Source organism: Alnus glutinosa, chromosome 13 (genome assembly GCF_958979055.1).
Source record: "Alnus glutinosa chromosome 13, dhAlnGlut1.1, whole genome shotgun sequence".
Lineage (NCBI taxonomy): Eukaryota > Viridiplantae > Streptophyta > Magnoliopsida > Fagales > Betulaceae > Alnus > Alnus glutinosa.
Genome location: NC_084898.1, coordinates 2,043,707 through 2,066,818, shown reverse-complemented (window position 1 = coordinate 2,066,818; position 23,112 = coordinate 2,043,707). Strand labels below are relative to the sequence as shown.

At 35.1% G+C, this 23,112-nt stretch overlaps 3 protein-coding genes and 1 non-coding gene across 4 annotated transcripts; 2 read left to right on the top strand and 2 right to left on the bottom strand.

The window, feature by feature from the left end:
• Nucleotides 1-65: 65 nt before the first annotated feature.
• Nucleotides 66-3,025, bottom strand: LOC133854441 (uncharacterized protein At4g22758). The gene is made up of 3 exons (XM_062290649.1): nucleotides 2,578-3,025; nucleotides 1,285-1,492; nucleotides 66-560 (listed from the first exon to the last, which is right to left on the bottom strand). The coding sequence occupies exons 1-3, from the start codon at nucleotides 2,908-2,910 to the stop codon at nucleotides 316-318; spliced, it is 786 nt and encodes a 261-aa protein (XP_062146633.1). The 5' UTR covers nucleotides 2,911-3,025; the 3' UTR covers nucleotides 66-315.
• Nucleotides 3,026-6,213: 3,188 nt separating this feature from the next.
• LOC133854631 (pentatricopeptide repeat-containing protein At4g22760) lies at nucleotides 6,214-8,386 on the bottom strand. The gene has a single exon (XM_062290876.1). The coding sequence runs from the start codon at nucleotides 8,311-8,313 to the stop codon at nucleotides 6,583-6,585; it is 1,731 nt and encodes a 576-aa protein (XP_062146860.1). The 5' UTR covers nucleotides 8,314-8,386; the 3' UTR covers nucleotides 6,214-6,582.
• A 6,992-nt stretch (nucleotides 8,387-15,378) lies between these two features.
• Nucleotides 15,379-19,524, top strand: LOC133855026 (methylsterol monooxygenase 1-1-like). The gene is made up of 5 exons (XM_062291318.1): nucleotides 15,379-15,862; nucleotides 16,286-16,608; nucleotides 18,558-18,705; nucleotides 18,789-18,821; nucleotides 19,150-19,524. Exons 1-5 carry the CDS (start codon nucleotides 15,533-15,535, stop codon nucleotides 19,228-19,230), a joined length of 915 nt encoding a protein of 304 aa, XP_062147302.1. The 5' UTR covers nucleotides 15,379-15,532; the 3' UTR covers nucleotides 19,231-19,524.
• An 812-nt stretch (nucleotides 19,525-20,336) lies between these two features.
• Nucleotides 20,337-20,409, top strand: TRNAK-CUU (transfer RNA lysine (anticodon CUU)). Its single transcript has one exon. It is a non-coding gene; the product is annotated as a tRNA-Lys (tRNA).
• The last annotated feature ends 2,703 nt before the right edge of the window (nucleotides 20,410-23,112 follow it).

Genomic DNA, 23,112 nt, shown 5'->3' with positions numbered 1-23,112 from the left:
CTAAACAAATAGCATCCGACTTGTATATGAATCTCAATATTGCTTCTTAAAAAGTTGAAACAACGTTGAACAACTGAATATTCATTTTGTGATTTGAACTTTCGATAGGGGTATATTTACAGCAACTTACATAGCAAATGATTGAGGAAGCCAATGAGGGTTCTATTTGGTATTCTGTACATTTCATGAAAGAAAAGGGAATTTCCATTTGAGGAAAAGGGGAACAAATCAGACAAAAAAAAATCGTCTGTTGTTAAGAGTAACATAAATAATAAGTTGTGTTACTCAGACAATGGATATGGGGTTTGGTCATCCTCATTGCATGCAAAACAAGAGTTTCCAAAGCTTACGGGTTCTTCTAACAATTTTACTGATCTTTCGGGCGATGAATGTTGGGAGTAAAAAAGCAGGTGGCGGAATCGGTGGCGGAGAGCTTTCTCTCGCCGGAACGATTTCTGAAGCGTAAGGAGAAGCTCCATCACTACTACGACCGCTGCCACTCTTTCGAAGATAAAAGTTTCTGCTACCAACATCCCCAATTAATTCTGACTTATCCAAACCTATTCAATCAAAACAACGATGAAGTGTTTAGCATATGCGCAAATGGACACATAAGGAGTGTATAAATGTACCCTTGTGGAGGGTGATTAGGCTGCAGGACTTAATATGAAATCAAATATTGATTGAAAACAAGCTGCTGACAGTGTTTAATGGTCATTAGGTAGTACTCTCTCCAAATATACAGATCTAGTCTAGGTAGTACTCTCTCCAAAGCCAAATTGTAGTTTCTGAAAAAAGTATTCATATGTATGATGTGGTTGTTTTAAATCACTCCCCATGGTAAATTTTTTTTATCAGAAATAGTGTTCTGATAGCATAATCAACCTGCATTCCAAATTTGAAGGCTCAAATGTAGGCAGCCCCTAGTTCAAAATCAACGACTTTCTATGTTGGAGAATCTACAAAATAAGAATCGGGCAACTGTCTGATAAATGAAGAAAGTAATGCTTTAGGAACATTCTACTTTAAAGTTAAAAGGAAAAACTTCAGAACATCTATAGGACATTTTCTCTCTATAAGAAAACAGGGTCAGCAACTTGGTCAAATTTCTAAAACAGACACACCTTTGGTGACTGAGTGCACAAAAGGAAAGAGTATTTGGATCTTACACAAGTAATCAGTTTTTTCTATCTATACACCAAGTAATCAGATTTGAACCATAACATTGTGAAAATGCAACTAAGTTGAATAACTAAACTTAAATTAATCTCAAATTTTACTTACTCTGAAGACTGAAATAGGAGTGATGCAACTCAAACAATGGCGTTACGTCCCTGTCAAGCTTAGGAGTCCGCCTTTCTTCGCTATATCGGTCTACAACAAGCTTAATGGTTTCCTCCACACTGGCCCCCAATTTAACCAAGGTCCGGACTGGTCCTGGACTTCCTTCAACTGTCACCTTAACCACCACCTTTGCATCTTTCTTATATCCCTGCATTCCACATTCTTCACACTATTTAGAGTGCGTTTGGCACTCCGATTTCACATTCTAAAAGTACAATTTTAGATCAAATCGCAGAAAATGTATTGTTTGAGAGTGTGTTTACAAAAATTGTAATTTAAAAACGTAGAAAATTCTCAATTTTCAAAACACGGGCGAGATGATGCATTTTAAAAAACACACGATTTTAGACACTAAACTGTGTGTTTAAAAATCGGGTTTTCAAATCTCACTTTTTAAAATCGCTATTTTTAGATCTTATGTTTTGAAATCATAAACCCAAACGGACCATTAGACATGCACGGTGTTTGCAGTTCTAAAATTTATAATCAGGGTACAAAAACAAACCGGCAATGCCTAAATTTAGAAAGCATGGGAAGCACCTAATGACGGGTCAACTTCTTTTAATGAAATTCGTGTTCGCATGTTGAATTGGGTCAAGTTTGGATTATGTTCAATGAACACGACTCTCGGTTCTAAATGAAAACCAACAAAAGAAGTCAACTGAGGTTCTTGTTCTTTTATGGGTCAGGTATAATTATCCCACATTGACATGGTAGAATCTATTAATGGATTATACAACTCAATGAATAAACCAAAAGGGGAAATCTATAATTGGTTAATACAACTCAATGTCCAAACCAAAAGGGAGGATTTATTAATGGATTACACAAGTACTAATTTCTTATTTTCATAAGTAAATCAATCTCATTAGAAAAAGAAGCATTGAACAGAGACCCCAATTAGGGAGGAAAAGAAGAACACAAGTCCTACTTTTACCTTTTGGTTTACAAATCAAATGCAAACATAGGATCTTGATTAATGTGATTGAGCAAGAAACTAACTATGATTGGCTTTCTAATAAACAACAATAAGCACCATCTATTTTCTTGAATCTCAGAAATCTCAAGCAATCTCTTTCGGTGTCAAAGAAATTTTTTTGACACACTCATCCATCAAACCAATCAAATCCCATCATCATCTATAACTCAAAAGAATAGAAAAACGAAAAAAAATCCATTCTTTTTTTTCTTTTAACAAATATATATATATATAAATTTTTTTTTGACTCTTACCTCGTGGCTCGGCGTTAGCGGAGAGAAACCCAACAGCGAAGGCGACGAAGCAAACACGTCCACGCACGTCTGAGGCCTAAAAAAAACCCCACCACCACCCTCCGACCTCAAACTCCGATCGTCGTCGCTGATGCTGTAGCTAGAACCGACACTACTACCCAAAAGCATCGGCTCCGAAAAGGTCCGCTTCAAAATCTTTATGGGCTTCGAAGCCTGCTTGGCCGATCTCGGGGGAGGCGGGCTCCTCTTCCGCGGTGACGGAGACGGGTTCGGCGGCCTGCTCCTCCGGCCACCCGTCGCCGGAGCTCGACGTCTCAGACTTCGCTCAGGCATTTAAAAGTATCTATAAAAATACTATAATGGGAAACTTGTTTGGAAATTAAAGGGAGAGAGAGGCTGCGAGGGTTCTTCTTATGTTTCGTGGGATTTGAAGTTGGACGGGAAAATTGGTAGTTGGAGTGGTAGTTGGCGGTCTTTTAAAGTTAACGTCACTGCTCTTTTACATTATTGCCCTCGACTTTTGTCGTTTTGAATTATTAATTGAAATTATTTCACAATAATATTTATTATATATGTCGGGGGTACAATAATATTTATTATATATGTTGGGGGTACAATAATATTTATTATATATGTTGGGGGTATGGTAATTTCAATATACTAAGCCAGGGTTTTAACTGAAGATAATATATATTATAAATGTTGCAATTTTTTTTTTAACAGTAAAATTGACCGCTCGCTCTTGTACAGCCATACACAATGTTGAATCACGTAAATTCTCTATGTTCTGTTTTCTCTCTATTTTCTTTATTTTTTATTTATTTTTTTTTTTTTCACTAAATTGAACAATCTCAACAATCCCTAACACAAACTAAGACGCACGGCTTTAAGTTAATTAATTTTTTTGCTAAGGATAAAGTTTTCATCTAAAAGTTCATTCAACTCAATCTACTAAATGAATATATGCTCTTAAAACATGTGATTCTCACAAGCATTTTTAATAAGATTAACGGAATATATGAAGCTTATTCTTACAGCATATGATTCTCATATGTATTTTAAAAATTTATGTGAAAATCTCGTATTCTACTGACATATGTTAGTATAATAAACTGAATTAAAAGAATTCTTTCGTTCTAATTTGAATGAAAACTTTGTTCTATTACTAATATGCCGTTCGACTTTGTTGAAAACTCTACTTCTACAATTGCAGGCTACAAGTGAACTTGATAATATTAAGAGTAATTAGTGTGTATGTGAAATGCATCCTACTTGTGATGTGTTATTTAACTAAATTGTAATGATTTCAACAATTTATGGGTTTGTTAAATATTTGGGAGAGAATAGATAATGGATTAGAAAACAAGCAAAATTGATTCATAATTATTGCTGTTGTCATCTCTAAGAGAATCCTTAGTAAATGAAATAATTTATGTTATAATAATTTTTTTAAAAAAGTTAAAAGAGATTGATTGCATCATTTATCAGTTTTATTATATTGTTCTTCAATTAGGATAGACCCGGCCACTTCATTGTGGCCACTAAAGACCACTTAGAAGAGTTAAAATAGATTGCATAATATATTAGCAAAGGTCTTATCCTAGGACATGATAAAGTAAACCCTTATTAGTTTGATAATGCTTTTTAGATGGTGTCTTTAAATTTTGTTTGAAAATGTATTTTAATTTAATATAAAGGTGAAAGTAATTTGGAGTATTACATTTTTTGTTATTTGTTAATGTTTTTGTTTTGAAAAGATAAAACAAAAGGGAGAAAAGAAAAAAAGAAAAAAGTGTAAATGTTTTAAATTTGAGTGGCCTTATGTGATTACAGGATGAATGAATAAGTTGTTCACCACACTTTGCCTTAAATGGTTTCTAACAAATATATTTAGAGTGCATTTGATTCTGCGGTTTCCTAGGCTAACACTGCATTTTTAAATAAAATTGCGAGAAATATCCCATTTGAGAGTGCCTTTGAAAATAAATGGCAATTGGAAAACGTTGAAAAATTTAAGTTTTCAAATTGTAAGCAATGATGCGCATTTTAAAAAAATGTACAATTTTAATGATTAAATTGGGATTTTACCGAACGTTAACTTTTATTAATTGTATTTTGAAATCACTACTTTTTAAACATCATGTTTTTATTAACTATATTTTGAAATCGCTTTTTTTTTTTTTTTAACTACATGTTTTGAAACCTCAAAACCAAGCATACACTTATTTCTAGTATGACAATAATTTTAGAAAATTCAACCCATGTAGATATTCTTGTGTACCTAAATATTTGTACTTACCTAAAATCAGCATTGTAATTAGAGAGCTAATGGGGGCTAATAGAAAATGTTAAATTATTAATTAATTGATTAAATTTACATTCCTACTAACTTAAGCTTCTTTTTTTTTTGTTAAAAAAGAAAAAAAAGGATTTTAACTTAATTTTATAACAGAAGTTTCAAGTTCAAACTCTGCCTTTATAATTTATCCTCGGAAAAGGTAAAAAGAGTTTATCAATCTTCACATCTAAGTGAAAAAAATGTTGGGCTGATTTCTTTTACTGTTTAAATTACTATATTTTTAATCAGCATTGATATAAAATGGTGTTCTTGAATTTTTTTTTTTTTTTTTAAATTTGTGCTTTAAGTAAATTTAATTAATAGCTGTATTTAATGAAAAAGGGTCATGATAAAGTAATCACCTTTTATATATTCGAATCTGATCCCTTTCTTAAGAGTTAAGACTTGAAGCATGGAATCTTGCCTTTGGAAATTGGAATTGGTCCAAAAAATCATACTCCATTATTCCATAGCAGCAGGGCCATCTCTTTCTACAGGTTCCAAAGTTTACAGATAGACAAGTCCACATTGTATTAAGAAAATCAATTTGTCTCCCTAAATTTGGGCCAAGTTGATACAATAACAAACGTACTGGTTAATCAACAATAACTTAACTTCTTTCCTAAATACTCCTATTAACTTTCTTAAAATATTAGATATGTAAAGTTGCAGATCATTCTCAAAATCAACCCACCAATTATAAATTAATTAAGGGCCTAAATTTTTTATTTATATTGTAATACTATTCTTGTTAAAATAAATGGCCACCTCCATATATATATATATATATATATTTGGAATTCAAAAGTTATCACATCCGTTTGATGGACAGTCTTTTGAGGAATTCTTCGTGCTATATAAACATTTCACAAATATTCTATAAAGCTGACGTGACAAGGTCTAGCAGTCTTTAGATCAGTCATTGTTAAAAAAAAAAAAAAACTAATGGCTAATAAACATTTGTCACATCAACTTTGTGAGATATTTGTGGAATGCTTGTGTAGTGTGTATCATTACTCCTATCTTTTATGTACTAAGTTTCATTTTGGAAATGCTGATGGTTTTATTACATGCTCATAGAATTTTATAATTTTTATTGTGGCACCAGGCACACCAACCTCTTCTTTTTACCCTTGACATATGAATAGATGAAAGAGCCTAATAGAGGGACCATCATGTCATTATATTACATTAGTACCGTTAGATTTACTATAGCTTTTACTACAAATTCTTTACAAATTGAAATGTCAATTTATGTGTCTGCCATTAAACAGTTAAATTTATCTATCAATATCACATACCTCAAACTAATCCAACAAGTTATGAATTGCGTGTTCCAGTTGAGGATGGTCAATGGAGAAGCATTCATTTCAAAACATATTGAAGAGAAATTTCCCAACAGTAGGGTCATCAAGGTGGATAAGGAGATATGTCCTTCCGTAGCTTTAGCCTTGTCCTTTTAGGCTAAACTACCTTGATGGGATGGACATTTTCAGCTTGAACTCAAGTCATGCAAGACTCTCAACAACTTTGCATAACAAAGCAGGGAAGAGGCCAGACCTGAAATATGAAGTTGCCATGATGCTATCAAAACTTCAAAAGCCAGAATTATACAGTTTTTGGTCTCTAAGCATGCAGTATATGTCTGATTTTCCAATTATGAAGAGTCAAATAGATTCCATCCAACTACACCCAGGTATCTTAGTGAATCCCTTCTCCCCCATAACCGTTCTCAGTCTCTTCACATCATCCCATCTCTCAACCGAAGCATAGATGTTGGCAAGAAGAGAACAATAACCGGTTGTATCTGGCTCCAGCTCAAAGCAATGCTGAGCAGCTATCTCCCCAAGCTCAACATTTTGATGCAATCTGCAACCAAGAAGCAAAGCTCCCCAAACCCCAGCATGAGGCTGCATTGGCATACTCCTTATTAGCTCATGTGCTTCTTCCAATCGCCCCGCCCTGCCTAAAAGATCAACCATAATTCCATAATGATCAGCTGAAGGCATAACTCCGTGGTCCTTCATGGAGTTAAAGCATTGGTAGCCTTCTTCAATCAAACCGGCGTGGTTATAGGCAGTGAGCAGCCCGGTGTACGTGACTAAATTAGGGCAAATATGAGCATTTAACATCTCTTCAAACAACTCGATCGCATCGACTACCTTACCATTTATCCCACATCCCAAGATCATTGCAGAATAAGAAATTACATCCCTTTTCCTTAATCCATGAAACAGCTCATTCGCTTTATCAATGCTTCCACACTTTGCATACAAGTCAACTAAAGCAGTAGCCAAATGATCGTCCAGTTCAATGTCAAATTTATTAATATATGACTCAATCCAAAAGCCCAATTTGAAATCTCCCAGTTGTGAACAAGCAGATATAACACTAGCCAAAGTTATCCCATCAGGCTGAATATTTACATCCGGCAAAAGCATCTGGTTGAACAGCTCAATGGCCTCCTTAGGTTGGCTATTTTGAGCATAACAAGCTATCATAGCATTAAATGAGAGCAGATCTTTTTCATCCATCCGATCAAAGAGCTTGCGAGCAGACTCAACATCCCCACATTTCGAGTACCCAGCAATCATTGTCATCCAAGAAACATTATTTCTTTGAGGCATTGCATCAAAGATGCTTCTAGCTGATTCTGTACACTCACAATCAACATACCCACTAATCATTGAGTTCCAGGAAGCCGGGTTTTTCACCGGCATCTGCTGAAACAGTGAGCATGCCTGGTCCATATTTCCTACTCTCGCATACCCTGAAACCATTGAATTCCAAGATATAACGTCTTTTCTTGGAATCTCATCAAACACCCTCTGAGCCTCCGCTAAATCCCCATATTTCAAATACCCAGATAAGATAGAATTCCATGAAACCACATTCTTCTCTCCCATCTCATCAAACACCTTCTGTGCGGTCAGCATATCACCCAGTTTCGCATATAAATCCACAAGGGCTGTTTGCACGTAAACACAGGAAAAGTATCCACACTTATGAACCTGACCATGTACTGAAACTCCACCCATCTTATCTACAATCCTAGCACATGCCCTTAGAGCAGAGGACACAGCAAACGTGGAGGGACACAGTCCAAGTCGCTGCATTTGAACATAAACAAAGAAAGCTTCTTTGAATCGACCATGCCGGGAAAGGAACCGAATTGTGCAACCCCACGAGAACCCATCTGGGTTTTTTGATTGGTAAAGGATTAGTCTTAGATATTGAGCAACACTTTTAGAGGAACTGGAGCTTGATAGGGTAATTTGCCGCACTAAGAGCGGCTCCAAGTGGATTAGACCGTTTGTAAGGATGTGTGCATGGATTTGCTTTGCCTGGTTGATAGTTCGGCAATTGTTCAAAAAGGTTGTTAGCTCGTGTGCCAGCATTCAGATTACGAGGTATTTTGAGCTTCTCGATTCTCACTGTGCCATGTTATAGTGGCTGTGGAAGAGAAACAGAAAGGAAAATCCAAAGGACGATGATTTTGGGTTTGGCCCAAAGCAACAAAATAAATTTAGAGGTACTCTGCTGGCCCAAGCCGCTACCTCGATTAATTCCATGGCCAGATTGGAAGCCGGAGCGCATGGTTTGGGCTTGATCAACCTGACCCAAACCGCGAGCTTTCGGGCCTCCACTCCCAACTTGGACTAGCCGAGTGGATATATAATATATCAAAAGATATTATCTTATAATAGGGGCATAGTCTTGAACCCTAGTAAAATCGAGTAATGATATACTTCACAGTTCACACCATGCTGACGTGACACGGACCGATAATCTTCTAATTTTTTTTTTTTTTTTTTTTTTTAGCAAAGGTTAATCCAATGACTATTAGCCCATGCCACGTTAGCATAGTGTGATTGTGTAGATTGAATAATATCACTTCTCTATACAATGACGTTGTTTACATTTTGGGCTCAACATTCACTTTGTGACGAAATGAATATTTTTGTTGCAAGATGCACCTATTAGGGCAACACGCCGCATTTAATGTAGGAGTGTGCAAATTTTCAGCATTTCAACTGTCTATCCATTTTCGACACGATTTTGACCTGCATGGGTCGACTTTCAACAAGTAGAGGCAAGGGTGGAGTCTCGTTTTAGTTTCTGACCGAATTCTAACCCGCCTCTATCTCTCTGTCTCCCTTGCATCGTTGCTTTTATGTTGTTTGGGTTTCACTTTCTTTTTCATCATCATCATCATCATCATCATCATCATCTTCTTCTTCTTCTTCTTCTTCTAGGCTTTGTTTGGCTTCTTTGTGATTTGGTGTGTGGAGGCCAACTTTTCCGTGTCTTCTTCCCTCACGAAATGTGAGAAACCTGGCGTCTTCGCCTGTAACAAAGATAAGGTCTCTTCTTTAGATATTTTCCAACGCTGTTGCCAAATTCTGGTTCTAACATTACGGAGGTAGATACTAGGCAAAAATGCCCTCCATCAAAGAAGAGCTTAAGGTTTTATAACTCTTCCAACCTTAACTCAATACATTAAAATTTTCAATATACCCTTATCGGTGTTACTTTCTCAATAGTAACAATCTCTAACAATTTTATTGTCGGAAAATGTAAATCTCTTATATATATAAACTTCTCTTTTTTATTTTCGGTTCTTATTAATCAATTCAAGAAATTATATAAACCCCACAAGGCACAAGTGTCTATCACAATCATCTTTTATGGTCAAAATAAAGACGAAGATTGTGAAAGTGAATGATGATGCAAAGCTTGAAATAAGTGGAGATGAGGAAGATTGTACCTGCAATTAACTCAATTTGACCAACTTTCTTTCATGCCCAGGAGACCCACCTATTCTCATCGTTTAAAGCCCCTTTAAAGGAAGCATGAAGGCTAACAGTCACCATCTTCGCCATCATTGTTGCTGCATTTCGATTCGCATGCTAATCAGTCTACACATTCTCATCAATCATATCTTCTTCCCATACATACGACAACGAACAGAACCACAGAGAGAGAGAGAGATTGTAGTGTTGCCATTGCCATAGTCCACGCCCCAAATCATTTTGCTCACGTCACATTACCATCCCCACACAAAGACACCGATCAGATCGATGGTGGAGGACAATCATCAGTTCAAAGTATAAAGCTCTATGAATCCACAACATGATTAGACTTTGATATACGTAGCCTTCTATCACTTTTGGTCGTCAAACGATTCTACTCAAAAAGCTAAAGTTGCCACAACTTTCATAATTTTGCTTAAGCAATTCTTTTTTTTTTTTTTTTTTGGACCGGACCGGATCGGCGATAGGGCTTTTGCAAAATGGAGAAAAAATTTATCAAAATTTGTCGGTTCTTGAGAGGTCGGGGACACTCCGATGGTTAAATTAGTATTTTGTCTTAGAGAGAGAAACATATGGAATGGAAAGAGTTCTTGAGAGAGAGACATAATACGCTTATGTTTGGAGAGAATGCTCTCTTTTAACTTGATAAGATCATGGATATGACGTCTGGATGTTTATCATGTGGCGTATAGTCCCAAATTCTTATGATTATTGCCGTGTAGTGGGCGGCTTAAGTGAGTCTTTTATGTTAAAAAGGGCTTTAAGCTTGAACCCTATATTGATTTATTGTACCAACAACTTGCATGCTTGAGGAATTATACTAGCTAAAATTTTCAAAAGTTAAAATTAGATTTGTTGGGATTGAGACATTTATTCATTGTATTCTATTAATTATGGGACACATATCTCAATTTTAATGCATTAGTTCTAATTGGAATTAGGCCCAAACCAAACCCTTAATATGAGTTAGGTAATAGGATGTAACTAGGTCGGGTTGCTTTACTTTATTATAAAAGTAATGTTATTTCGTAGACTATTATATGGTTGTCAACTTGTCATACGACTTGATGATGCGGTAGTGAAAATCATCCTTAAAAAAAAAAAAATGTTTATTTTCGTTGCCACGTTATTCCAGTTGTATAATAATCATCTATACCATTGTATATTAAATGGCATTACTCTTATTATAATATTATTTTGGAACTGAATCAACCTATTATATTTTGGTCATGAAAATAAACAATACCAACCAAAATGGAACCATGGTCCCTTGAAGCTTAATTGATATGATCAAAAGTCAAATCAGAACTTAATGAGAACTAAGCTAAGTAGGACCTCTCTAATTAACTCTGACTCTGACCTTTGTCTTTGGTCCAAATTAGCAATAAATAAATAAATGTTTACAAGATTGAAAACATATCTAACTAATTAATGCCGATTATTCATTGAGTTGCTAAAATAATGACAAAAGCATGCGTTTGGGATTACGATTTCGTAAAGAAAAAGTGCGATTTTAAATCAAATCGCAGAAAATGAACTGTTTGAAAACTGTGTTTTTAGATTTGAAAACGCAGAAAAGTGCTTATTCAAATCACAGACAATATGGTATTTTTTTGAAAACGCAGTATTTTAAAAGGCTAACCTGCGTTTGCTAAATGCTTAATTGCGTTTTTAAAAATCACTTTTTTAAATCGCACATATTAAAATCGCACTTTTTGAAATCACAAATCCAAACGGATCCAAAGATTTAAAATATAAATGAGTCATACATTTCATGATCAAGATTTTATTTTTTGTGTATTTAACAACGCATATAATTAATGTCACGTTGATCATTTAATTTTTTAAAATAATGTAAAAACATATTCACCATATTCCAACACAGTGAATATGTAGCGACAATGGAGATAATATATACACCGTTAAATGCCATAAAAAAAGAAAAAGAAAAATACATGTAGCTACAAATGAGATGACAGCTTTTGTTGATCAATCTTAGAAGTATAATACGCTCATAATCTTAAGACTTAAGAGAGTGTATGAAAAGGGAGTAATTGCATGATTAGTGAGAAAACAATGATGGTTTAATAGGTTCAATGTTTATAGTACACCAGCGTGAGAGAGGACAAATGATGAAGAAAGAGTTGCAAAGGCATGCATGCTTCTTGTTTTTTCTTACTTTTCTCCCCTTTTTCCATCTCAATCTCAAACAGATTTTCAAATTTGTCTTTCGAGAAGATTAGAATGACTGAGAAAGCTTAGTGAAAGTAAGATTTGTCTTCTCCTGGCCTTCTTTATTTTTATTTATTATTATTATTTTTTATTTTTCCTCTGATAAGCATGAATTTTATAATCACCACCATCTTCTCTCTGTGGAAAAGACATTGCCACTTTTCTAGTCAATAGATTTGATAATTGTTGTACTTTCCAAATAGGGTTTTTCCTGTATTTTCTTTATCCCTCCTCTTTAATGAATTGTAATGTTCTAATTTTTTTTATTTTTTTTTTTGAATCACATGAGATGAGCCACATCCAATTTAGAACGTAGTTTGTATACCTAGTAAAATAGAATCTGGTAAGTGATGTTCAAGAAAGCTAGTAGTACATCGGGTGAGTAGATTATAAACATGTTCATTCGTGCGAATCGGGATATAAGAGCTATTTTATGTTTAATATGTTATTTTATTGTATCTAATGGTGTACACGATGCCACATCATTTAAAATTTTAAAATGATGTGTCAATATATAAACTATTAGATGTATAAAATTTAATCTGGACTATGAAATGACTTTTTTATGTTGATTCCTTACTTTGTGCGATGCCTTTTATATATATATAGAAAGAATAAAAGAACGGCTAACAAAATGGAGGTGGATCTTTACCATTACAAATGGGGCAAGGAGAGTGAGATAAATGAGTGGGAATGCAACCAAAGTGAGCTTCAACTGCGACCCAATAAGCCATTTGATGGCCGTATGAAGTTAGCACTTTTGAGAACTTTTCTTGCCTTCAAGGCGGAATAAAAAAGGAATAGCAACGATGGTGTCCAAAATATAATTATAGCATTAATTAGTTCCATTAACTTTGTATAATTGAAGCAAATTTTGATAATAATAATAATAATAATAATAATAGCAAATTCTTTTATAAAATAACATTTTCCATACCACAATTGTCAAAAAAAAAAAAAAATACAAAAAAAAAAAAAAAGAGGAAAAAAGAAAAGGGGTGAGTGAGAATTTGCTTCGTCTGTCCCATCTATCTATTTTTGTAACATGCCAAGTTGATGTGGGGAGAACAGAGAAAGGTCACGGATGTTGACTGTCGAATTAATGGTATCCACATCTCTTGCCACTTGGTTGTAGAAGCATGCCACGTGCTTTCTCACTGATGTTCAACAACGGGAAAGTACCCTTTGGGATCTCGGTCGGATCTATGTGATCCAGTTCTTAGGTCTTGTTTGGTGGAAAAGAAAAGAGAAGAAACGAAAAAATACTTGCTCTAAATGAGTAAAGCAATGTAACACATTTTTATTTTAGAATTATCTCATAACGTAGACGTGGTAATTTTAACTAATCTTTGAATTTTGGTTTTTTGATTTTTAAGAATGATTGATTCAATTGTTTGGTTGAAACAGTCACGTTAGTATGGTGAGATAGTTGTGAGAAAAAAAGAAACTAAGCTCTGATTTAAAGATTGATTGTTACTGTCACATTATCCAATTATATAACAGTTGTACATGAGTAACTGAGTCTACTAAATAGAATTGCTCATATATTTTAGTAAAACACTCATTTTAACTATTATTAAATGAACCCAAAGAATGTGAGTTTATATACATGCGTTCAAATATAATGATAAGATAAATGCTATAGACCCCGAAATATTTTCCAAACAAAAACGTTCCAAACTGACATGGACAAAGACGTGGCTGAACCACGTTGGGTTTTAAAAAAAGAAAAAGAAAAAGAAAAAGAGAGGCCGAGTCTCCCTCTCTCTCTCTCTCTCTCCCTTTAAGCAGATCGGCACTTTCTCTCTCCCCCCTCTCACCGGCTGGCCTAATCGGAAACCCACGCTCGGCCGGATCTGATCTGAGATCCGCGAGGTCGTCGGGGTTGGCCGGATCTCTGTTTCCGAGCGGATATCTCTCGAGCTCCAATCACTGGTTGTCCATGGCCTTCGGGAATGGCGAGTGGGACGGCCAGTGGCTTGAACGGCGAGTGGAACAGCCAGCGAGCAAGAGAGAGCGAGAGAGAGAGGATGAAAATATTTGGGGGAGCGTTTTTTAATTTTTTTTTTTTTTGTAAACCTTGAGCCACGTAACTGTCCATGCCAGTTTGGAACGTTTTGTTTGGAAAATATTTCGGGGTCTATAGCATTTCTCTAATGATAAACGAAAAATTAATTAGATAGATATATTTATTTTTTTTAGATCTTTCCCCTATCTTAAAATGAGAAATGATATAAATATATTTTTTATATATCTTATTTTTAAATTTATCACTGAATTTATGGAATCCAATGTATAAATTCACAAATTCAATAATGAATTTAAAACAATCATTTCTTATCTTTAAATAGATAAAAAAGAAAAAAAGAAAAAAAAAAAAGAATACTCATAACCTATTATGAGTCATAAAGAATATCCACTACTATTTTTATAAATGCAAGTTGCTATTTTATCTTCCAAAAAGTGTCTTTTCCACGTCTCCCTACATCAAAAGCCGAAATAAGATCTAATCTATCAATTTCTATTAAATTAACAACATGGAAAAAAAAAAAAAGAAAAAAAAGAAAAAAAAAGAAGAGAAGACTAAGAAACAACTCGAACATAAACCCTTAACAGTAACTTTGTTCATTCTCTATCTCACACGGAATCATCTGAAATTGATATCTGTTATGCTTTACCAACGCATTAACCCATCAATTCCAATTCATCGAGTCATTAGCATACAGAGAACTAATTGAATTGTTGCGGGCGGAACCAACAGTACTACCATACCATCACGAGGACTCAAAACGTCTCGCTAAAAGAATCTAGCTTCACTAATGCTCGGCGAACCTTTGCGCTTACCGTTCGCTTTCTCAGTAGCAAAATCGCTTCTCTTTGCCCTTTAAACGTACTACTACAAAAATGGTTAGTTGTGAAACAACTAAAGATAAACAGTTGAGATACCATCATTATAAATAGAGGAGACATCTTAGGTAAAAGGGGACTTTCGTCTCCTCTAGATATCTTTACTCTTTGAACATTCTATGACTTAAGCATCAGAATTATTTCTCGTCGGCCCACTTCAGCAAGTGCTTTTGCTCTCTAATTTTATTTTGCAGGTGTGGATCAATTGGTATTTGGCACAAAGAAACTGCTCTACCGACATTTGTGTTTAGAATATGTGAGTCTTATATGTATTTTTAATATATATGATTAATAAAATATGTACTTGAAAATGCAGATAATAAGATGAAAATCATTGTTTTTTCTCATATATATATATATATATATATTTGATAAACTGGGTCGAAATAATTTATATCATCTAAAATGAAAAAAAAAAAAAATTAATTAATTTGTGTGCGTGACCGTTTGAAATTCCCGCATATTTTAACAGACAGCCAGCTCATGAGCAACCACTCTCATCGAGTCCAAAAATCCAACGAGCCAAACATTTCTCGTTACACAAACATAGCATAAGCCAAAAACCTGTCCATTTCTGTCGCTCTCTCTCTCTGTCTCTCTGTGTGTTGTGTTCTAACTTCTACCACTCATAAAACCCCAAAGAGCATTCGCAACTCCCGCGGGAATGCTGCCGTACCAGACGCTCGACGAGGCGACGGCCGCGCTGGGCCGAAACCTGACCTACGGGGAGACCCTGTGGTTCACCTACTCGGCCGGCAAGTCCGACTACTTCCTCTACTGCCACACCATTCTCTTTCTCTTCTTCGTCTTCTCCGTCGTCCCTCTCCCTCTGGTCTTCGTGGAGATTGCGCGCATGGCCGGCTTCGACCGCCACAAGATTCAGCCCAAGACCAGGTTGTCTTTGCCCGAAATGTTTCGGTGCTACAAGGACGTCATGCGCTTGTTCTTTCTCATCGTGGGTCCGCTGCAGCTCGTTTCGTATCCTTCTGTTAAGGTATTGTGTATGTGTGTGATTTTTTTTTTTGGTTTTTGGAATGAAATTTGGATCGGGTTTCTTGGGTTTTGGTGTTTTTGTTGGTGAAGGGTTAGTTGGGGTTTTGAATTTTTGGGATTGTGATTGTGGGATTGGTGGATTTTGGGGAAATTTAGTGTGATTTCAATGCAAGACAAATTCTGTGATTTCTGTAATTCAAGGTTTTGGCATCGATCCTGATATTGTATGGAGGTCATTAGTGCAAATTATTTGATGTCTGTAATGAGAATGAAATAATGGGGTTTTTTTCATTTTATTTTATTTTTTTTTATAGATGGGGTTTTTTTATTTTTATTTTGGTGAGATGTTTGTATTTCCTGTACTCGTTGACTGGAATAACTTTTTGTGATATTAAATTTTAAGCAATTTTCTGCTTATTCACAGATGATCGGGATTCGAACAGGATTGCCATTGCCTTCAGGATGGGAAATTGTTGCACAGCTGTTAGTTTATTTCATGGTAGAGGATTATACGAATTATTGGATCCACAGATTTCTGCATAACAAATGGGGTTACGAGAAGATTCATCGAGTTCACCATGAATATACAGCTCCAATTGGATTTGCGGCACCATATGCCCATTGGGCTGAGATTTTGATCCTCGGGATTCCATCTTTCCTCGGGCCAGCCATGGTGCCTGGCCACATGATCACATTCTGGCTGTGGATTGCTTTACGGCAGATTGAGGCGATTGAAACTCACAGCGGGTACGCATGCTGCACATGCTCCCTTTACTTGCTTACTGTCCTTTACTGCTGTAGTTGATTGTGATGAAATGATGCCAACTTTTGAATTTCTTTCTTTTTCTCTTTACTAATAGAATTTTATGTAAAGTACTTCGGATTTCAAGGATCTTTAATGGCGACTTACCTTTTTGTTGGTGGGTACTGGATCAGTGTGATGCCTTTTTCTTTTTCTTTTTGTTTATTTTTTTTTGGTGGGGCGAGAAGGGGATTCTTTTCCTTGTTGCTACTTTGCGTTTGAGTCGTGAGCTACTGTTAATTTCTAACAGAAACAAATTGGCAAAACTAGTCATTTAGATATTAGCAAATAATATAGTATGAGGAGTATATGTTGAAGCTTAGGAAATTTCTGTCAAGGAGTATGTTGCAAGGTCAGGGAATGTTATTTCCTTCTACATTAGTGGTAATGTTTGATTGGTCTATTTTTGTTTTGGATTCTTTTTTAATATGTACTTTTAATGATGCAAAAGTGGAGGGTGATGGGTGTGAGTGTGATTGTGATTGTGCACTTTAATATTTCTAGTTCAGTTGCCATACATATGCAACGTAAATATATTATTGCATTTGGTTTCTTTTCTTCATTTTTTTCTTTTTAATTTTATGTCTTGTGCATTCCATCTAATGTCTGCCTCGTCGATGATTATGATTTGCCTTTTGAACTTTGTAAAAGCTTCTGGTAATGTGCACTCAACTGGTTAGTGATTGGAGTATTCAAGAAATGATTGTCATGATAGTTGATACTATATAACTTCCTTTGCATATTAAGTAACTTCAAGTTTAACTACTTTTAATTTTAATTTTTTATAGTCTCTTGGATCTTATGGCTTGTTCTTGCACCAGGACATATTAGAATCTCTCTTTTTTGGGGGGATTTGTTTTCTAAGCCCATTTTTAGGCAGCAATTGTGCTTGCTAGTCAGCAGCGACCATACAAAATTTACTGGGCGCCATGAAGGAAAAGTTGATAAAGACGTGCAAGTTGATTACATTGAGGGAGAGGAAGGACATAGTATTGGTTATGATTATGAAAATAACCTAGTAATTTAGTTATGCATACTTCCACATACCAACATACTAGAGTTGAGAAAGAGGATAGGAGTGACGCATTGAAGGTGAAGGCCACTTTAATTATTAAAAATAACTGTAAAGTTGTTTTCCTTTCCTTGAATTAAGGTTTTTGAGTTTGACGTATCAAATCTTGTGCACATTATATATTGGGTTCGGGAAACTTTATCTGCAGAGCTCTACCTATACAATGGTTCTAGTCGCGACTGTTGAAAAAAAAAAAGAACCATGTTATAGGTGCCTGGGAGTTTCACTCCCAAGAAATCACATCCCTGTCAAAGGTGGGTTCCTCTGCAAGCCACGTGAAGCAGTTAGAGCAGGATTAGATAGGCCGCAGGGTTATCTATGATGAAAAATAAAAACAGCTCATTTGGTATGCCAAATAAGATAGAGATGGAAAGAAAAAGTATTAAGTAAAGTGAAAGTTTTAGACTTATGTCGAAAAGAATCTGTGCAATTTACCTCAAGATGGTGGGGATATGGCTAGACAATGACGATGATAATTGCTACTTTCTAGGCAAGGTATTAAAAGATAAACACTTTTGGTCTTCTGAGTATTACATCAGGTCCTGGGTGGGTTTGGTTGAGAAGGAATATCCTAATGGCACTTGTGACTTATATGATTATGTACAAGGAATTTGGGTAGTCTCTTGGCTGGCATGCCAATTATCAGTTTGTTTGCTTTGGGGTGATGCTTCTTCCATTATGTGTATTTTGTATTAGTCAGCTTTATTAAAGCTGTATGATTTAATTTTCAAATGCCACTCTTTATCATTGTTGTCTTCTGTATTGAACTTTTTACCATTGAGGCCGGTAGCCAGATGTTGTAACTTATGTTTTGACATACAGGTATGACTTCCCTTGGAGTCCCACGAAATATATTCCATTTTATGGTGGTGCTGAGTATCATGACTACCATCATTATGTTGGAGGACAAAGCCAGAGCAACTTTGCTTCAGTTTTCACCTACTGTGATTACATTTACGGAACTGACAAGGTAATATTACAATTTTGTTTTACTTTTGCTAGGTACACTTCGTATGATGTTTCTGCAATAACTTCTTTGATTACTTTCATCAGGGCTATCGGTTTCAGAAGAGGCTCTTTCAGAAGGTAAACCTGTAGTACTTAATGCTAATCTGTACTATGGCATTTTCTTGAATTAGTCTGACCATTTATGATGATTAATTCCATTATTCTGGAGCATAAAGACAATATTAGGTTGTTTCCCCATAAGTTCTATTCAGGTTGGTTTGATATGTAGATATATGTTATTCTTCTAGGTAGAATATATTAAAAAATTGTCCTTAGGTTGAATCGCCTTGCATTTTATATTTTGATTATTATGTTGCAGTGAAGAACTAACAGCTAAATTTCCACCTAGGATTTTGTATTTACTTGTTCCTTCTAATTCTTTTTATTTTCTTTTATTCTAATACAGTTGAAAGGGGAATTGAAAACCAGTGATGAGCAGAATGGAGGCTCATACCATATTTCTACCCAAGATCTAAAATCTGACTAGCTGTGATACTGCAGAACCCTATCTGGAACAATGCCCTTTGTTTATGTTTCTCACCAGTGACAGCTCTCTGAAATCTCTGATTAGAACTTAATATAAGTGTGCTAGTCAAAGTACAAGTCCTTAGTGGCTAAGGTGGGAATTAACTTGGGGATCTTCAAAATTCTGATGTTATCTAGCTTGAGGGTGGAGGGGGGAGGGGCTTCTAGGGTTCAGAAATTTGAAATTTTGATGTTTTCCGCGTTGTGCTTTAAAACAGATTTTCATGAATTAGGATCGTGGATTGTGATATTGAAATTTCAGAATAGTGTTGGTCTTCTGTACTGTCAGCTTTTGTGCAAATATTTCATGATGCAGCTTAAAACTAAATAATTTGTTCTTTTCTATTTGGACAAAGTTTTCATCCGACCCGGTTCAAAAGAATTTCTTCCAATCCAGTCTATTAAATTGATGTGTCCTTATAGCATGTGGATTCTCACGTGTATTTTTAATAGAGCATGATTTAAGGACATACGTTAGTTTAATAGACTGAGATAGAGAAATTTACTCTACTAACCCAATCTGAAAGAAAACTTTGTCATAGGATTACAAGTTTTAACACAGCGTGGGAAGTATAAAAGTTAAATTATATAAAATCATAAATGGTTCTCATATTCTTATTTTCTCTTATTTCTGCAACATATTAGGTGAAGGCACGATCTTGGATGTGCATCTAATGTAACAGTAGGACTAATAGGCACACAAGCTGTATAGAAGTATAAGCAGATAGAGACTGAATCTAGAAAGCTTCTTCCTGTTTGGCTAGGTATGAGGGTGCTAAATGGTAAAAATGACAAAAGAGAATCCCCTTCGATGAAAAATCATAAGATCTTCATACCCGGCTGTATCATATTGGTATCAAAGCAAGTTCTAACCTCGGGTTTTAGATTTGCTATGCTTTGGACTCCTAATAATCTCTAATTAATCGACTAATTAAATTGGTGTTTCAATAGTCAATTCAATTCCCCCATTCAAGTGGGCAAACACCTACAAAAGATATCCACGATTTGTTTGTTCCTTATCCCGAAACTATTAGTCTAATTTTAATATTCCGTCATTAGTAATCAACAGCCCGTCTAGCTCAGTTGGTAGAGCGCAAGGCTCTTAACCTTGTGGTCGTGGGTTCGAGCCCCACGGTGGGCGTAGTTCTTTCTTTTTATGTTATTTTTGAAGGTCTATGGGCCAGGATGCTGTGGCAACGGCCCACAGGAAAGCCCATACAACTTTATCCGAACTCAGCCCAGATACGATTATGGGCTTATAACTTAACTAGAAGACGACTTCGGTTAAATCCACGGCATAACTGAATCTGAATAGTATGACCAGTCCATTTATTATGGTGGGAATATTCACTTCTCTAAATAAATCTTGAGATGCCCAATTACCTATTCCGTCAAGCAGGTTGCATGTGAATTCTTTCGTGGCCCAAAGATAACTCTTCACAGCTATTTATCACTCATTTTACATTGGCTGACGTGACGTGACACGTGTTTGTTTTTTTGGCCCCGTTTGGCACCTCCTGTACCCTTTCCCTTCTTCTAAAACATATCAACTTCAAAACATTCTTTAACTTTTTTCACTTTTTATATCACATCAATAATTTTTTTTATTATTTAAATAAAAAAAATCCACTACAATACAATTTTTTTTTTCACTTTTTCATATAAATTCTTTACATTTTATATCACAACAATCACTTTTTACAACCACTAAAAAAAAAAAATTCCCTTATATTTGAGTGGAGAGGGTTACCAAACGGGGCCAAATTTAAGTGGCTAACATAAAAAGCCATTTAAAATCGCTATGACAATATAATAAATGAGTGTGAACAGTATCATTACTCTAATGAGAAACAATATAGGTAGGATTAGGATTTAGGATCCTGCTAAAGTTGGAAGCCACACTATTTGGAGCTTAATTTGAGTAATCACTAGAATAGTAATTGATTTGAGAGGTACTCTGACCAGAGGCCCTAAAAATATCTTCGAGGCCCATCCCCCCTTCTTATTGTGGGCCTAAATTCATTTTGGGCCTTCAGCACCCTACAACATGCTCATGAGTTCATGATTGGCCCATGCCGCCCATCACCTTGGGTAGCTTTCGAGTTCTCTCTTTTAGCACACAAGTTACACATTTTTGGACAAAAAAGTTTTCTCCTAAAATGTGTTGGGGGAAATTTCTCTATTATAATTTATTAAAGTGATATTTATTTTTAGAATGTGTGATATTTGGAGATTTAAAATGCCCTCTATGAACATAATCAAGAGTATGAATCCAAATAAATATGATGCTTCCTATGGAATTTGATGGTTAAAATTTTGTTTTGTTGCATTTGACAATATATATATATATATATTAGATAGAGTATGTTAGAATTATATTTTTATTCAATTATCCTATAATATTGACGTAACAATCTCAATTAATTTTTGTTAAAAAAATCTAATAATTTAAACCGTTAATTGATACTGTCCCGTTAGAATTGTGAGATAAGTGTACGATAAAAATGCAGTATATTGGTATATAACATTACTCTATTAGATACATAAAATCTATTATGAATCATGAAATAGATCTATGATCCCGATCAACATTTTAAACACTAGGAAAAATAAAAATGACGCATTATACCCTTTCATGGACATCCAAAATCAGAGCTATCAAGTTTTTACACGACCAGCGAACCTGTCACGAATACAATACGAAATTAACGGATTAGTGTTAGGGTTAGGGCCCGTTTAATGAAATGGGAGTATTGAGCAATTATCCGATAAGCGAAAAGCAGGGACTGTAGCTGACAATAATATGATTCAGTGGCGATGATCATCCAATCTTGTTGAATCTAAGTGATCTCCGAGTGGAAGTAAAGACATGATAATTTTCACCAATTGGGGGCCCCGCAATCATGTGCTTGATTTGGCCAGCTGTCTCTAATTGCAAAACAAGTTTCAGGTTTCAGTTGTTTCTAGGCCTCCTTGGCCCCCACTTCTCTTTTCCACACTTTTATAAAAGAAGGGGAAATTGCAAATTACCTTTCTCATTATGTCATAGACTTTATGGCCTTCTTTTTTGTGGCATAATTGGGACTCAATCTTTGCCCTACACGTGGTGCTGATAACTAGTAATCATGGGCCCCAATTACGTGACAGTCCCTGCATCAAAATGTCATTTGATGGACTTTTTTGTATTAACACTTAATTTTTTTAATAACAAGAGCTTGTTAGAGGACGGAAAATCGTTCCCTGTGTATCGGGCCTCATAGTTGTTGCCCGAACTGTTAGAAATTTAGACAATAAAATTATTGGAGATCTTAATCCAAGTCAAAAGCCATTATATCATTTGGAAAATACTCGATGTACTATAGTTTTTATTTCAAATTCCTTATAAACTGACGTGATATTCTATGCAACGTCGGCTACCGTTAGGGGCGGAACCAAACATTTAAGGGTGGGGGACAATTTGAAAAAAAAAACAAAAGTTTGGGAATAAAAAATTAGTTTCGAGGGGATATTTCATAAAAAAAAAAAAAAAAAAAAAAAAAAAAAAAAAAAACACCATAAATTTTAAGGGCAATTTTAAAATTTTGGAGGGGACATTAGTCCCCCAAAGCAACACATAAATCTGTCCCCGACTATAATTAAATTTAATTATTTAATAGCTGACGTGTTAATTATTGCGTGAACCCAAATGCATTGTGAAAGACGGCTGGACAAGATTATGTATAGTTTTATTAATATTTTTATGCATTTTTTTTAAAGCAAAATGGCGTGCAATTTAAATGATATAAATTCAATGTATCATAAATAAAATTGTCATGTAATGGAGAAAAGAAAAGTTTCATAAAAA

Bases quoted from the DNA above. Each gene is read 5' to 3' on its own strand.
- LOC133854441 (XM_062290649.1), bottom strand. From the start codon at position 2,910: ATGCCTGAGCGAAGTCTGAGACGTCGAGCTCCGGCGACGGGTGGCCGG. The intron at 1,493-2,577 runs GTAAGAGTCAAA...TGTGGAATGCAG, and splicing joins CGCTAACGCCGAGCCACGAG to GGATATAAGAAAGATGCAAA. The intron at 561-1,284 runs GTAAGTAAAATT...TTGATTGAATAG, and splicing joins CTCCTATTTCAGTCTTCAGA to GTTTGGATAAGTCAGAATTA.
- LOC133855026 (XM_062291318.1), top strand. From the start codon at position 15,533: ATGCTGCCGTACCAGACGCTCGACGAGGCGACGGCCGCGCTGGGCCGA. The intron at 16,609-18,557 runs GTACGCATGCTG...TTTGACATACAG, and splicing joins GCGATTGAAACTCACAGCGG to GTATGACTTCCCTTGGAGTC. The intron at 18,822-19,149 runs GTAAACCTGTAG...ATTCTAATACAG, and splicing joins AGAAGAGGCTCTTTCAGAAG to TTGAAAGGGGAATTGAAAAC.
- LOC133854631 (XM_062290876.1), bottom strand. From the start codon at position 8,313: ATGCTGGCACACGAGCTAACAACCTTTTTGAACAATTGCCGAACTATC.